Raw genomic sequence first — 15,857 nt, 5'->3', positions numbered from 1 at the left:
AGTGTGCGCGGTATCCGGGGGAAGCGCTCTCCCGGCTGCCTGGAGGCCGCGGGGCCTTTAACGGTTTGGCTGCTAGTGCCTGGAAATGGTTTAAACGGACAACCTGCGACCGGCCTCCTCCCGCACAGACAGCGGCCGCCGGGTCCTAGCGCCCACCGCTCCGGTTGGCAGCTGGGCTTCCGCTGGGTCCTGCTGCTCGGTGTCTCATTATTCCGACATCTGGGCTTCCGCTGGGTCCTAGTGCCCATAAGGCTATAAAAGGCAACTGGGTTGATGCCGGGTCCTAGTGCCCATTGACTCTAGGAAGGCACCTGGGATCCCGCCAGGTCCTAGTGCCTAGCAGGTCATAGTCATCACCGGCACACAAGGAGGCTATTCGGCCCATGCGTCTAGGCTGGCTCACTGCAGAGCAATCCAATCGGTCTCATTTCCCTGCTATTTCCCCGTAGCCCTGCAAGTTTATTCCCCTCAAGTATCCATCCAATGTCTTTTTGAAATCATTGATTATGTTTGCTTCCACCTACTCTCGTGGCAGTGAGTTCCAGGTCATTAATGCCAGTGTGGCTCTGTGGGTATCACACTCTGGCCTCTATTCCAGACACCTTGGCGCAGAAACAAAAAACCGCAGATGCTGGAAATCTGAAATGGAAGTAAAAACTGCTGGAAACACTCAGTCAGTCAAATAATGACCTTTCGTCAGAACTGGACCCAAGGTTCCAGTCCCCTGTCATTTTGAATTCTCCATCCCATTCCCACTTTGACCATACCGTTCCAGTGAACATCGACATAAGCTCAAGGAACAGAACCTCCTCTTTTGACTGGGCACTTTACACCCTTCCAGACTCAATAATGAGGTCAACAATTTCAGACCATAACCACTGTTGCCATTTTTTTGGACCGCAGCTGTTGGTGATGATTCTGCCATTAACACCTCCTCTGGACCCATCTTTTTGTTCCTTTACTTGTCCCATTATCATCCCCTTTTCCCTTGCACCATCATCCCATTTTTCATTTAATGTCTCCTGCCTTCCACCCTACCACAGACCTTCCCTTTTGTACTTCCCTCCCCCTTCCTTGCCCCTGTAGTTGTAAAAAACTTGTTACATCTTCTAACTTTTTTCAGTTCTGACAAAAGGTAAGGTAAGGCTTCCAAAAGGTAATCTGATGTGTCTCAAGAAGGTCAAAACAGCAGGGTCACCTCCAGCAGCTTCCATCTGAAAGAATGGGAGCGCGGTTATGATCTGAAATTGTTGAACTCATTATTGAGTCCGGATGGATGTAAAGTGCCTCATCGAAAGAAGTTACTGTGAGCTTCATTTGGAACAGTGAGAGTCTGTCGGAGGCTGAGATCTGAGTGGGAATAGGAATTAAAATGACAAGCGACTGGAAGCTCGGTCCTGACAAAAGATCATCAACCTGAAACGTTAACTCTGTTTCTCTCTCCATAGATGCTGCCAGACCTGCTGAGGTTTTCCAGTATTTTGAGTTCCTAATATCTCCTTGTATGTCTCAAGTGTTTTCAAATTTTGTTTGATTCTACTCCCGTAAAGCTCTTTGGGGTGTTTCACCAAGTTAAAGGTGCTATACAAATGCAAATTTTTGTTAACAGATTCTACTCTCAGCTTATTTTCATGATTTATTTGAGACGTACAGAACCCTGGGCTCTTCACTCTGAATTTAGGAAGTGCAAACAGGTTGGTGTCCATGATCAGGAAGGCAGAATCCCTCAGGGTGCCTGGACCTGCTTGTTTCTTAGCCTGCTGTCTCTTTGTGGAGTTTTGCCAAAATCACTCCTCACCATAGTTCTGTACCTTCCAGTGTTGTCCAGCCAAAGGAAGTAGTCCTTCCATGCTCATACTTTTTAAAATCTCTATTAAATCCCCTTTAGACCATCTCTGCTGCAGTGGAAATATTCCCAGTATCTCTAGTCTCTCCTCATAACTATCATTTCATAGCCCAGACATCATCCTGGTGAACCTGCGCTGTATGTCGTCCGTGATTTTCATGCACTTCTCCCAAGATTCCACCTTACTCCCATACTTGGAAAATTTTCTTGCTTGTCACAGGTGCCCAACAAAGTTTTCCTGTCAGTGGGGATCAGTAGTGTGGGCACTAGAGTCTTAGTAAAATAATGTTGGGTCTGCTGTTGGGTACAGGTTGGTCACTGTATAACACTGGCTACAGTACTGATGGGTACAGGTCTATCCTTGGGCATTGTACTAATTAGATGAATTAAGAGTTTCACATTAACTGTAGTGGCTTATTTATGTTTCCCTTTTGTATATAAATTCTGATTCACTAGGTAACCCAGTGACAGCTTTGTCTTTGTTGCTGTTTGCTCAGTGGCACTGTGCTATATTCAGACCATAAAGAATGAAAGGGGAAGTGAACCACCTGCTGAACTTGGGGATTTGGGTTAAATCCCAGCTGGCCTGCCCACAGACAGTAGTATGCTGCACCCTTTGCCATGTGAGGCTTCCTATTCAGGTTGGCCCAAGGGGGCGAGGTGTTGATTCCGCTGCTGTGTTTAATTTAATTTGTTCCCCTTTTGATCTCTTCCCCCAAAAAGTACCATTGTGATAGACCGGGGGTGAATTGAGAGAACAAACTTGTGTTTCACATTACATAGCATTTGCCTTTATCCAGGACTCAGGTAGTGTATCTGTGCTCTACAATTCTGGTCTATTGAGCATCCATCGCTTCCATTTCTCTACCATTGACGATTGTGCCTTCAGCTACCCTGGGCCCCAAGTTCTGGAGTTCGTACGGACGTACGAATTAGGAGCAGGAGTAGGCCACTCGGCCCCTCGAGCCTGCTCCGCTATTCAATAAGATCATGGCTGATCCAATTGTAACCTCAACCCCACATTCCTGCCTACCCTCGATAACCTTTCACCCCCCTGTTAATTAAGAATCTATCTAGCTCTGCCTTAAAAATATTGAAAGATTCTGCTTCCATTGCCTTTTGAGGAAGAGAGTTCCAAAGACTCACTCCCTCTAAGCGAAAAAAATTCTCATCTCTGTCTTAAATGGGTAACCCCCTTATTTTTAAAAAGTTCTAGATTTTCCCACAAGAGGAAACACCCTCTCCACATCCACCCTGTCAAGACCCCTCAGGATTTAGAGGTTTCAATCAAGTTGTCTCTTACTCTTCTAAATAAGCCTAACATTTCCTCATAAGACAACCCACCCATTCCAGGTATTAGTCTAGTAAACCTTCTCTGAACTGCTTCTAATGCATTTATTTCTTTCTTTAAATAAGGAGACCAGGACTGTACACAGTACTCCAGATGTGGTCTCACCAGCACTCTGTATATCTGAAGCATAACCTCCCTACTTTTCTATTCAATTCCCCTCGCAATAAACAATAACATTCTATTAGCTTTTCTAATTACTTGTTGTACTTGTGATTCATCAACTAGGACACCCAGATCCCTCTGAACCTCAGAGCTCTGCAATCTCTCACCATTTAGATAATCTTTTTTATTTTTCCTGCCAAAGTAGACAATTTCACATTTGCCCACATTGTACTCTCTACCTAAACCTCTCTGTGTTCTACCTCTCTCTCTGCCTCTTTAACACTCTCTTTAAATTTTGTGAAGTGCCATGGGAAGATTTTACTGCATTAAAGTTGCTGTATAAATGCACATTGCTGTTCTGGTACTCTCACCTCTGAGCCTCTCCAGAGACATCAGCACATAAACCAGGTTAACACTCCCAGTGCTGTACTGAAGGAGTGCAGCATTGTTGGTGGTGTCGTCTTTCAGATGATACATCAAACCAAAACCCATCCATCAGGTGCAAGTAAAGATCCCATAGCATTATTTCGAAGAGCAGGGAATTTCTGCTTGGTGAACTGGCCTATATTTGTACCTCAGCTAAATAAATTATTTGGCCGTTATCACTTTGCTGTTGTATTGGGAATGTTCTGAGGTCATGAAAGCACTATGAAAATGCAAGTCTTTCCTTCCTTCCTCCCAACCCTCCTCTCCTTGGAATATCCTTGCTGACACTCACTCTTAAAGGTCCCAGATAAAGAATGATCACTCAGAAGTGTCACCTCCCTGGTGTTAGCTTCGATGGTAAGAACTGGCTGGCTATTTGGCCTCAGGAGGCATCACAGCCAAGTCATCCTACGCAACTGGAATAAGGAGGGCCTCAGAGGAGAGGGACAGGAAGCTGGGAATAATGGAAATGAGTTCTGTGCATGGGTTGTATTCGGAAGAAAATAAATTCTCCTTTGCCTTGAGGCTGGTCCCAGGCTGGGCAGTTGGTGTTGGAGTGTTTATTTTAATAGTCCTTGTATGACAACTGGGACAGGAGTCTGCAACATGTAGAGTTCCTGTAATTTCAGTGATGTATCGGGTTTTCAAGGCTTGGTTTTTCTGGCTGACAGCAATTTTGTCTTCAAAAAATGTTCCAGATTTGAGAAGCGTGTTTTCTTTAGAAATTATCGGCAGGAATGCACTTAACCCTTTGCGAGCTGTGGATCAGCGGGGAAGCTGAATGGTGTTCCAGCCAGGAAAGGCATCCAGAGATAACAATTAATTCAAGAATCCTCCAGCAGTTTAAAGGTTAATAAGGTCCAGGGTTTGAATTGAATGAGGTTGTAGTGTCACTGTACACAGCGCTAAAGATTCTGTGTTTAGGTCATGGCTCAGCCACCACTCTTGCCTCTGTTATAAGGTCAAGGGTTTAACACCCAGACAGATTGCTCACTGTGGTGAAGGGTTCAAACCCAGAATTCCCTTGATGCTGCACTAGACTGTCAGCCTAGATTACATCATGCCACATAATGGACTTGTTAGCAAAATTGAAGCCCATGAGATTAAAGGGGCAGTGGCAGCATGGATACAAAATTGGCTAAGAGGCAGAAAGCAGCGAGTAGTGAGAAATGGTTGTTTTTAAGACTGGAGGAGGTATTAAGTGGTGTTCTGTGGGGGGGGTGGGTGTCAGTAATAGGACCACTGCTGCTTTTGACATATACCTAAAGTCAGATTGTTAATATATCAGGCATAATTTCAGAGCTTGCAGCTGATACGAAACTCAGAAATGTACTAATTAACGAGGAGATTAGTTACAGACTGCAGGAGGACATAGACTGGGTAAAATGTGCAGACACAAGGCAGATTAAATTTAATGTGGAGAAGTGTGAAGTGATGCATTTTGTAGGAAGAAAGAGAAGAGGCGATATAAACTAAATGATACCAATTTAAAGAGGGTACACCTGAGGGTGTATGGACACAACTTTTTGAAGGTGCCAGGGCAGGTTGAGAAAGTGGTTAAAAGCCCCTATGGTATTGTTGTCTTTATAAATAGAGGAATACAGGACAAAAGCAAAGAAGCTGTGTTGAAACAAAAACTACTGGTTAGGCCTGAGTTGGAGCATTGTGTCCAATTCTGGGCAACATTCTTGAGGAAGGATGGTAACGTCTTAGGCAAGGCACTGAAGAGATTTTCTAGAATTGTACTAGAGTTATGTTCAGTTATGTAAAGAAGCTAGAGAAGCTGGAGTTGTTCTCCTTAGATTGGAGAAGGTTAAGGGGAGAATTAAGAGGTACTCAAAATTTTGAGGCGTTTTGAAAGAATGATCAGAAAGCAGTTTTAGGCTAATTGGCTAAAGAACAAGAAAGGAGTTGAGCATATTTTACACAGCCAGTTATGATTGGCGACTCCACTGCCTGAAAGGATGCAGGAAGAAGATTTAGTAGGAACTTTTAAATGGAATTGGATAAATAGTCGAAAGGGAAAAATTTGCAGGACTATGGGGAAAGTGTGGAGTGAGTGGGACGAATTGGAAAGCTCTTTCAAAGAGCTGGCACAGACACAAAATGCCGGCCTTCGGTGATGTACCATGAATTTAGTATTGGGCTAATCTTGCAGAGGGGCTGGAGTGATACTGAGCAAGGTGAGCTGGGAAGTAAGGGCAGTTATTTTCTTTCATTACAGTCATTACGCTTCATTCATTTGTTTCTCAGTGATGTGCATCAAACATTGTAACCACCTGAGCATTTCTTGTTTTTGTATCTACAGAATCGGAGGATAGTGGCAAGGATGTGAGAAAGAAGTTTGAAACAATGAGGCTCATTAGAGAAGGTAAGGGACTGGGCTCGATATAAATGAATGAAACAAGTCACAGTTACTTTTATGTCTGAATGATTTGAGCTTTGTGATTTTGTTGGGAGTGGTGGTGGCAGTAGGAAGGTGTGATACAGGTATTGAGATCAGAGTATTCTCCCCCACCCTTCCCTTCCCCTCCCCTCCCCTCTCACTTTTCTACGTGCACAGCTAGTGCGTGTACTAGCTATTTTCCCCTCTGTTTCAGATATGCCAATCTTTGGTCACTGTCCAGCCCATGATGAGTTCTTCCTCGTGGTGTGTAACCAGTGCGGACAGGTAGTTAAACCTCAGGCATTCCAGATGCACTGTGGTAAGTGATATTTTTCTCAGTGTCTTTTGGTCTTTTTAAAAAGAAACAAAATATTTTCATACTCAGTGAATCTGATCTCCCAGAGAAATACTCTCCTAAACTAACCTGGGTTTCAGCTCTCCCTCACACAAGGGCTGGGATTGAGAAAGTTCACATCAGTCTAAGCTTGGGCCTTGGATTCTCTGTGGCTGGCCGCATGGGCTAATGCATTGAGTGGGCAAGCTATGCTTTTCTATTTTTGTTCCATTCCTTGTTATGGCGCAGCTTCTGAGCCCGGTCCTGCCCTGGGATTATTTCATGGGTACAATGTCGAGGAAGCTTTAATCCGTATCTGACCACCCTGTGCTGTGCCTGCCCTAGGATGTTTGAAGGGAACAGTATAGAGGGAGCTTTACTCTGTATCTAACCCCGTGTTATACCTGCCCTGGGGGTGTTTGATGGGGACAGTGTAGAGGGAGCTTTATTCTGTATGTAACACTGTGCTATACCGGCCCTGAGTGCTGAAAGTATTTAGTTCTCCAACTTTGGTGGCTTTGATGACCCCAAACTTTCAAACTGATAATTTTTTCAGATGTTTTGAACCAAATGCGCAGAAATCAGGCTGGAGATAGATTCAGTTTACATACAAACAAGGAGCAGGTAGGCCATTTGGCCCCTTGAGCCTTCTCTGCCATTTAATAAGACCGTTAACCTGAAATCTGCATTCTTCCTACCCCCGATAACCTATCACCCCCTTGCCTACCAAGAATATCCACCTCTGCCTTAAAAATATTCAAAGACCCTGCTTCCACCACCTTTCCAGGAAGCGAGTTCCAAAGCCTCAACTGTGAGAAAAAATTTCGCCTCATCTTCGTTTGAAATGGGCAACCCTTTATTTTTAAACAATGATCCCTAGTTCTAGATTCTCCCACAAGAGGAAACATTCTCTCCACATTCACCCTGGCAAGACCCTTCAGGATCTTATATGTTTCAAACTAATTGCCTCTTACTCTTCTAAACTGCAGCAGATACAAGCCTAGTCTGTCCAACCTTACCACAGAAGACAGCCCACCCATCCCTGGTATTAGCCTGATAAACCTTCCCTGAACTGCTTCTAACGCATTTACATCCTTCCTTAAATAAGGTGACCAACACTGTACACGGGTGCTCCAGATGTGGTCTCACTAGTGCTCTGTATAACTGAAGCATAACCTTTCTACATTTGTATTCAATTCCTCTCACAATAAATGATAACATTCTATTAGCTTTCCTACTTACCTGCTGTAACTGCATATTAGCCTTTTGCAATTTGCGCATAGATTCCTCTATGTCTCAGAGCCCTGCAATCTCTTATCACTTAGATAATATGCTTCTCTTTTATTCTTCTTGCCAAAATGGACAATTTCACATTTTCCCCACATTATACTCCATCTTTGCCCACCCACCTAACCTATCTATATGTTTTTGTAGCCTCTCTTCTCATAGGAATGCATCCATTATCCAGTTACCCAAGTCCAAAAAACTGGACAGAGCCCAGAGTGCTGTATGTGTGCTGGGCTACTGTTGCATTTTAACCAGCTGTAGCCATTCAGTGTATAGCACTGGTATTGTTCCCACTGCTTGTCTTTACTGTCACAAGGCTGCCTACTTTCACCTCCGTAACATCATTCATCCCTACCTCTGCCTCAATTCCTCACCCACACTTCTGTCATCTCCAGACTCGACAATTCCAATGCTGTCCTGGCTAGGCTCCCATCTGGCACTCTTTGTAAACTTGAGTGCATCCAAAATTCTGCTGCCCGTATCCTAACTCACATCACGTCTCCCTCACCTATCAGCCTCTGCACTCACTCACCTACATTGACTCCCAGCTCAAAGTACCTCAAGTTTAAAATTCTTGTCCTGGTGCTCAAATCACTCCCCATATCTGTAACCTCCTCCTGCAGCCCTACAACCATTCAAGACCTCTGTGCTCCTCCAATTCTGGCCTCTTATGTATCCCCAGTCTTCATTACTCCGCCATTGGTGGCTATGCCTTCAATTCCCAATCTGCCTCTCTTAATCTGGTTTAACCTCTCCTGATGTGCCTTATTTTGTTTGATGGCAATCCTGTGAAGCACCTTGGGATGTTTTCCTATGTTGGGGTGCTACATAAATGCAAGTTGTTGTGCTTGTTGAACTAAGTGGTTTGCTCAACCACTTCAGAATCAGTTAAACATCACCCTCGCTGATGTGGGACCAGGGTCATATATAGGCGCAGTCCAGATTTCCTTCTGTAAAAAACATTAGCGAATGAATTGTGTTTGTAATGACAATCCAACAGCCTATGGTCACTTTTACTGATACCAGCTTTTTATTTTCAGATTTTTTCTTTGAAAGGAAAACTTGCATTTCTGAAAAACCCTTCACAACCTCAAGGCTTACCAAAGCACTTTACAGTCAATGAAGTGTGGTCACTGTTGTAATTTAAGAAATGCAGCAGCCAATTGGTGCACAGTGAGATCCCACAAACTGCAATCAAATAAATGACCAGTTAATCTGCTCTTGTAATGTTGATTCGAGGGATAAATATTGACCAGGACACCAAAGAGAACCCTCCTGCTCTTTATTGAAATAGTGCCCTGGGATCTTTTCTGCCCACCTGAGATGACAGATGGGCTATTGATTTAACACCTTATCTGAAAGACAGAACCTTCAACAGTGCAGCAGTCCCTCAGTATTACACTAAGTGTCAGTCTGGCTTATACTCTCATGTCTCTGGAATGGGAATTAAACCCTAGACCTTCTGCCTGAGAGGTGAGAGAATGTGAGCCAAGGCTGCTTCTAAATTTTCAAACTGGTGGGATTTGAACTCGCATTCTTCGGATTATATGTAGTGTGTTTTATGTGAAGCCACTGAATTGAGAATCTAAATAACTTGGACTCTTTTCAGAGAGAAGACATGGGTCTCTGAACAAATTGTCAGCACGAAGAGCTCCTGCCTTGAACTCCCCAAGCTCCATTGTCCTACAGAAATCGCGATACAACAGTGTCCAAACTGCAGTTACCTCTAACCATGGCACCAGTTCCTCCAAGGAGAAACTACAGAGCCCTGGTAACAAGGTGCTACAGTTAGAAGTGCCTTCAAAGGGACCAAAAGAAAATCTGTGGTAATTTAGTTTTCTTTTTGACTGTGATTAAGTAGAGAAAAAAAACAGAGATCTTCATTCTAACTTAAAGGGAAGGCTGTTGCAGTATAATTAGGGGTGAGGGATTTCAGTTATATGGAGAGGCTAGAGCAGCTGGGATTGTTCTCCTTAGAGCAGAGAAGGTTAGGGAGAGATTTGATAGAGGTGTTCAAAATTATGAAGGGTTGTGATAGAGTAGATGGGGATAGACTGATTCCAGTGGCAGGTGGATCAGTAACCAGAGGAGATAGATTGAAGGCAATTGGCAGAAGAGTCAGAGAATTTTTTTTTTTTGCGCAGCAGGTTACGGTCTGGAAAATGCTGTTTGAAAGGATGGTGGAAGCAGACCCAACAGTAACTTTCAAAAGGAAATTAGATAAAAACTGGAAAGACGACACTAAGGGGAAAGAGCAGGGGAGTGGGACTAACAGGGTAGCTCTTTCAAAGAGCCAGCACACGTGCAAGTGGGGGTACAGCTTGGTGCTGAGCTCTAGACAGTGAGTGCCATCTGGCTATTTTACTGAGTAGCATCGCGCAGTAGCCTGATAGTCATTGGCATGAACTTTCAAACAAGATTTACTGGATGCAGATCAGGAGTGGAAATTCCACTAGATTCTCATTTTTTTTCCCCAATGAGCATTAAAGATTAAAGTTACAGGTGAGAAAGTCTCAAAATGTGCGCAGTGATCCTGTGTACAGTTTTAATTTTACCCTCCAGTTTACCACTGTACTCTTCTAAAGGTATACATTATTGCTCAGGTGCAGTTTCATGGCTGCAGGTGCTCTTTGGTATTTTAACATTCTTCATGTGGGAGGCTGATTATTCGACAGCGAAGGGCATCACAGGCAGGCCCGGTCCTCGTCCCAATGTCCATTCTCTTTCCAGCAGTGGTCATTAGTTGGCCATCAGGTGTTGACACTGATCCACAATCCTAAACTTTGAACCCAATCCTAAATGTTGAACCTTACACCTTAAACCCTAAGCCTGGCCTGGGGTTCACACTGGAGAAGCCCGATGTCGGGGCCTAATTCACAGAGCCAAGGAATTGAACCTGAGACTTTCTTGGTCTGTCTAGTTTCACAACAAGCATCTTTACCCATTAAGCAATGGGAAGGGCTCTTGCTGCAGGTTCTGAAATGCTCCTTCAGCTCTCTTCCTGTTGGGCACCCTCCTGGAAACTGCATGTGTGTGGATGTTGGGTGAAGCAAGGATTGGGCTCTGCTGTAGCGCCCCAACTGGCTGAACAGCCTGTTGATGCTCGCTGTGGAGTCTCATGCGGCAATGAGTTTGGATTTAACCAGGTGCGTGGAATTTATTTATTAAACTTTGTTTTGTCTATCTCCAGCTTGTTTGTTCCTGTGGTGAACCTGGAAAAGATCCCAACTCTCAGAAAGGCAGACAACTCCTGCATCAAACTGAGCTCCAAGCTTCCTGCCATTTCCCTGTCCCCTCCCGACCCCACCTTGCCATCTGCCAAACCCACTCCGGCCACTGTCCTTGATCCCGCGACAAAGACTATGGCAGCGAGCGCAATCCCAAAGGTGGCCGACCCTCTACTGTCAGTCCCGGTGGTTCAGAACGGTAAAGGGGAGAGGTCACCCATGTTGGAGGAGCCAACACTAAGTAACAGGAGAAGCAGCCATAAAATCCACAGAAGAACAACAGGTAAGTTTACAGTTCTGTATAACCTTCTCAAATAAATGAGGGGTTAAGTGTGGAGGGAGGGAGGCACAGCTGGGCACTGGTTTGTTATATTTAAAACTGATTTAAATAATGTACTTTATTTTTTGGGGATTGAGATCAGTGATGTTCATACTTGGGAGTGGAGCAGTATCAAATTTCCTGCATTCAAACATCACATCAGCACCTAATGCTCCCAAGGCAGGTGAAATGCTGATTATATACAAAGTAATCTGATGGGGACAGTATAGAGGAAGCTTTACTCTGTATCTAACCCCATGCTGTACCTGCCTTGGGAGTGTTTGATGGGGACAGTGTAGAGGGAGCTTTACTCTGTGTCTAACCCCGTGCTGTAACTAAAGGAAAATGTTTCTTTTGCAAATACAAAATAGAAAAAGTTAAAATATAAACAAGCACACCAAGTTGGGGGGCAGGGGGAGAAACTGGGAGAAAACTAAGGAATATGGTAGCTCAAATCTGTATGCTTACACTGAACTCTCATCTTTGACGTCTCTGCATGGTTGGGATTTTTCCATTGTCGATCACATTTCAAACATCTCCATCTAAAAAAAATCGTAAAGCATTCCAGGTATGCTTGAGAGCTTCTCCGTAATGAGACTTAAAAAGTTATGTGAGATCCTTGTCATCTCTTTCCTCCAAGGATATATTGTGATTTCAAGTGGTTATTCTAGTATCAAACAACTGTTTGTTGATGGCTCCGTGGGTGTGCGCCCCACTCTGTGAAGACCTGATCCAGAGGGTGTCCTACATCTGGCTTGCATGGAGTTATCTGACTTTAGCTTGAACGGCAATATTGGGATGATGCAGTGGCTATCCCCAACCCACACCCAATCTAAGGCACAGAATGAAACTAGGGCTCATTCCCCTGATAGCTGTCAAACAGTCCTTCTCGGCGCATGTCATGGTTGGGGAGTGCAGGATTTGGCCTGATCAAATAGTTTTTAGAAAACTAGCTGTCTTGGCCAGCACTGAAAGAATGGCAACCTGTCAAATACTGGAGAGTGGGGTGTGCCTGTAGAACTGTACTCCAGTGGGGAATCAAGGTCTGCAAGAGGATATTTTACCCTGGGGTTGTCACAGCTGAGCTTAGTTCAACTTCCATGCAGAATCATCTTCCGGTGTAGGTCAATGGATAAAGGCAGGAGCAGGAAGCAGGGTGATGTGGCTTTGTTTGAGACAAGCCAACAGAGAATAGAGTGGGAATCGTCCTGCAATTCCCTGCCTAACCTCACTGCCTCTCTACTGTTCTTTCCTCCTTTAATACGCTCCTTAAAACCTACCTTTAACCAAGCTTTTGGTCACTTGCAGTATTTCTTCATGTGGCAGGGTGTCAAATTTATGTTAATGATTTATGATAATGGCTCTTGTTGAAGGCACTATATAAATGCAGTTGTTACTGTATAGTTCAATAGCACAGGAGCCAATGCAATGAACCACTCAGCATTGAAGAATCCTCTGCTCTTAAAGACCCCCAGCCCTTTCACTGTTTAAAAGATTTTCTGCTCCCTCAGTATTAGATTATTTTACAGTTTGAGAAAAGTTCTTGGAAACTACATCAGGTAAAACTCATTCCAAATAGAAATTTTTGAGTGTTTCTGTGGTGGGAGGGGAAGTTCTGAGGTGTGTCACGGCCTTTAACAGGAAACATCTGTCATACGGCGTAACCTCTACAAAATCTCTCAGCAGAGAAAGAAAGTGACCTCAATAAACACTGCGGAGTCATGGACCCAGACACCAAGAAACACTGCACACGTTCGCTCACTTGTAAGGTAATTTGTCTCTCTCTCTCACTTGTCTCAGCCATCATCTTTAGTTTGGATTTTTTTTTTCATATTTTACTTAGGATAATGTTTCTTGGTGGCTTAGTTATTGGATCTAAAGTGTCTAAACACCCAGATTTTTGACTGGGAATAAAGAAAAATAATTTGAAGGACTAGATGTAGCCTCTATTTTAAGAGTTAGTGTTATCACTTCAAGAAAAGAAAAGCTTTTTTTTGTCTTTTTGTAGATTGTCTTTGATCACCTGAGGGGTCAGAGAGGAATTTTCCTAAGGATTTCTTCCCCTTATTGGCCCTGGGATTTTTGCCCCTCCTGAGAAATTACATGACTGAAAGGAGGGAGGGAGGGAAGAAGCTTTTATTCTGGATGTTATTGCCATTGTGGTGTGGAACAAGCTTGATGGAGACCTTTTCCTGCCCATCAGCTTGGCATGTCATTCTGTCACAGCGGGTACATTATTCCAGAGCAATAGAGAGGCAACCTTCAATCCAGGAGGGATTAAAATCTGGCCTATTCCTAACATCAGAGTCTGAAGATTAGAACGGCCTCAGAATTTGAACAGGATTGAGGTCCTGCACATTTGGAGTGCTGTGAGCCTGACCTTGTTGCTCAGAACAGACACCCCATTAAAAAAAAGGTACAAGTTTTGTAAAATGGTATTATATTGATACAGGAGTTTAGCATCATCGATACAGGTAGATTTTCAGTTTTTCTCTATTTACTGATTTAGCCAATGCATGCCACCCTGTCGACAGCAGCGCATGCTAGCCAGTCACTAACAACACATGTAGCACCTTTTTGCACCTCTCAAACCGCTTGAACAGGCTGAAATTGTGTGTGGAGTGCAGTTGTTGTAATGCAGAAGCCATCTGCATGTAACAGTATCCCACAAGCAACAATGAAATGACTGACCCGTCATCCTGTTTTTGTTTAGTGAGAGGAGTGTTGTCCCCAGGGCACTGGGTGAACTTCCTGCTCCTCTTGCAAAATGCCATGGAATCCACAGACAGAACCTCAGTTTAAAGTCTCGTTGAAGCCTGGCACCTCTGACAGCGCAGCGCTCCCTCAGTGCTGTCTGGATTATGTGCTAGAGTATCCGGGTTGGGACTTGAACCCATGGCCTCTGTATCAGATGCAACTATTCTGGCAATGCTTCCATTCTAAAATTACAAAGGATGTACAGTACAGAAACAGACCATATGGTCCAACTAGTCCATACTGGTAATATGCTCCACTCAAGTCTAAAATTCTTATCCTTGTTTTCAAAACTCTCCATGGCCTTGCCTCTCCCTTTTTCTGATCTCCTCAAGACCCATACCCTCCAAGAAATCTGCGCTCCTCCAATTGTGGCTTCTTGAGCATCCCTGATTTTAATCCTTCTACCATTGGAACTGTACCTTCAGCTGCTTGGACCCTAAGTTCTGGAATTCCCTCTGTAATCTTCTCCACCTCTCTTTCCTCCTTTAAGGCACACCTTAAAACCTCCCTCTTTGACCAATCACCTGTCCTAATATCTCTTCAAGTGGCTCCATGTCAAATTTTGTCTTGATTTATGCTCCTGTGAAACACCTTGGGACATTTTACTATCTTAAAGCGGCTATATAAATGCAAATTGTTGTTCTCTTTCCTTGGCATCAGCTGATGATAAATTTTCTGTTTCTATTTCCTTGTTAGACGCACTCGCTGACTCAGAGAAGGAGTGTGCCCGGGCGCCGGCTTGCCTTTGACGAATTGCTGGCAGAACATCGGGCAAGCCTGAAGAATAAGGAAACAGTTAAAGAGAGAAAGCAACAGGCCAAGGAGACAGCACCACTCTCTCCTGTGCAGGAGACAACTCCTGGTTCGGTGATGCTGGGTGTCTCTCCGAACCGGCCAAAGGTTGCCAGCTGCTCCAGTTCAAGGTACAATCCAAACCTCCAGGAGTCTGATAGGCATCGGCTCCACTTGGGGTTTCAGGGGTTTTGGTGGGGTGGATCCATAGAAACATAGAGAAAAGGAGCAGGAGTAGGTCATTTGGCCCTTTGAGCCTGATCCACCATTCAATTTGATCATGGCTGATCCTCTGTCTCAATGCCGTTCTCCCACTCTCTCCCCATACCCCTTGGTGCCTTTAGAGTCCAGAAATCTGTTTCGTTCTTAAATATATTCAGTGACTTGGCCTCCTCAGCCCTCTGTGGTGGAGCATCCCACTGGTTCACACCCCCTGAGTGAAGAAGTTTCTGCTCATCTCAGTCCTAAATGGCTTACCCCATATCCTGAGACTGTCACCTCTTGTTCTAAACCACCCCCCCCCCCACACACACACACACACACACACACACACACACACACACACAAGCCAGGGGAAACATCATCCCTGCATCCAGTCTGCCCATCCCTGTCAGATTTTTATACATTTCAATGAGTTCCCCTCTCATTCTTCTAAACTCCAGTGAATATAGGCCTCGTTGACCCAATCTCTTCTGATCTGACAATCCTACCATCCCAGGAATCAGTCTGGAGAACCTTCGCTTCTGGCAAGTTTATCTCTTGTTAGGTAAGGAGACCAAAACTGCACACAATACTCCAGGTGTGGTCTCACCAAGGTCTTGTACAGCTGCAGTAAGACATCCTTGCTCCTGTACTCAAGTCCTCTTGCAATGAAGGCCAAATTACAATTTGGCTTCCTAACTGCTTGCTGCACCTGCATGCTTGCTTTCAGTGATTGGTGTACAAGGAAACCCAAGTGCCTTTGTACACCAATCACTTCCCAATCTATCACCATTTAAATAATACTCTGCCGTTCTGTTTTTCCTACCGA

General features: G+C 44.3%; 1 protein-coding gene across 1 annotated transcript in view; it reads left to right on the top strand.

Moving 5' to 3' along the window:
• The window catches only part of LOC121281827 (ataxin-7-like protein 1), a 36,566-nt gene that overhangs the window by 132 nt on the left and 20,577 nt on the right, over window positions 1–15,857 (top strand). Inside the window, 6 exon segments of the mRNA XM_041194861.1 lie at window positions 6,034–6,096; window positions 6,326–6,430; window positions 9,342–9,558; window positions 10,923–11,242; window positions 12,965–13,047; window positions 14,732–14,958. Of these exon segments, the coding sequence (XP_041050795.1) occupies window positions 6,034–6,096; window positions 6,326–6,430; window positions 9,342–9,558; window positions 10,923–11,242; window positions 12,965–13,047; window positions 14,732–14,958 (1,015 nt within the window).

Source organism: Carcharodon carcharias, chromosome 9, assembly GCF_017639515.1.
Source record: "Carcharodon carcharias isolate sCarCar2 chromosome 9, sCarCar2.pri, whole genome shotgun sequence".
NCBI lineage: Eukaryota > Metazoa > Chordata > Chondrichthyes > Lamniformes > Lamnidae > Carcharodon > Carcharodon carcharias.
This window is presented reverse-complemented; position numbering and strand designations above follow the sequence as displayed.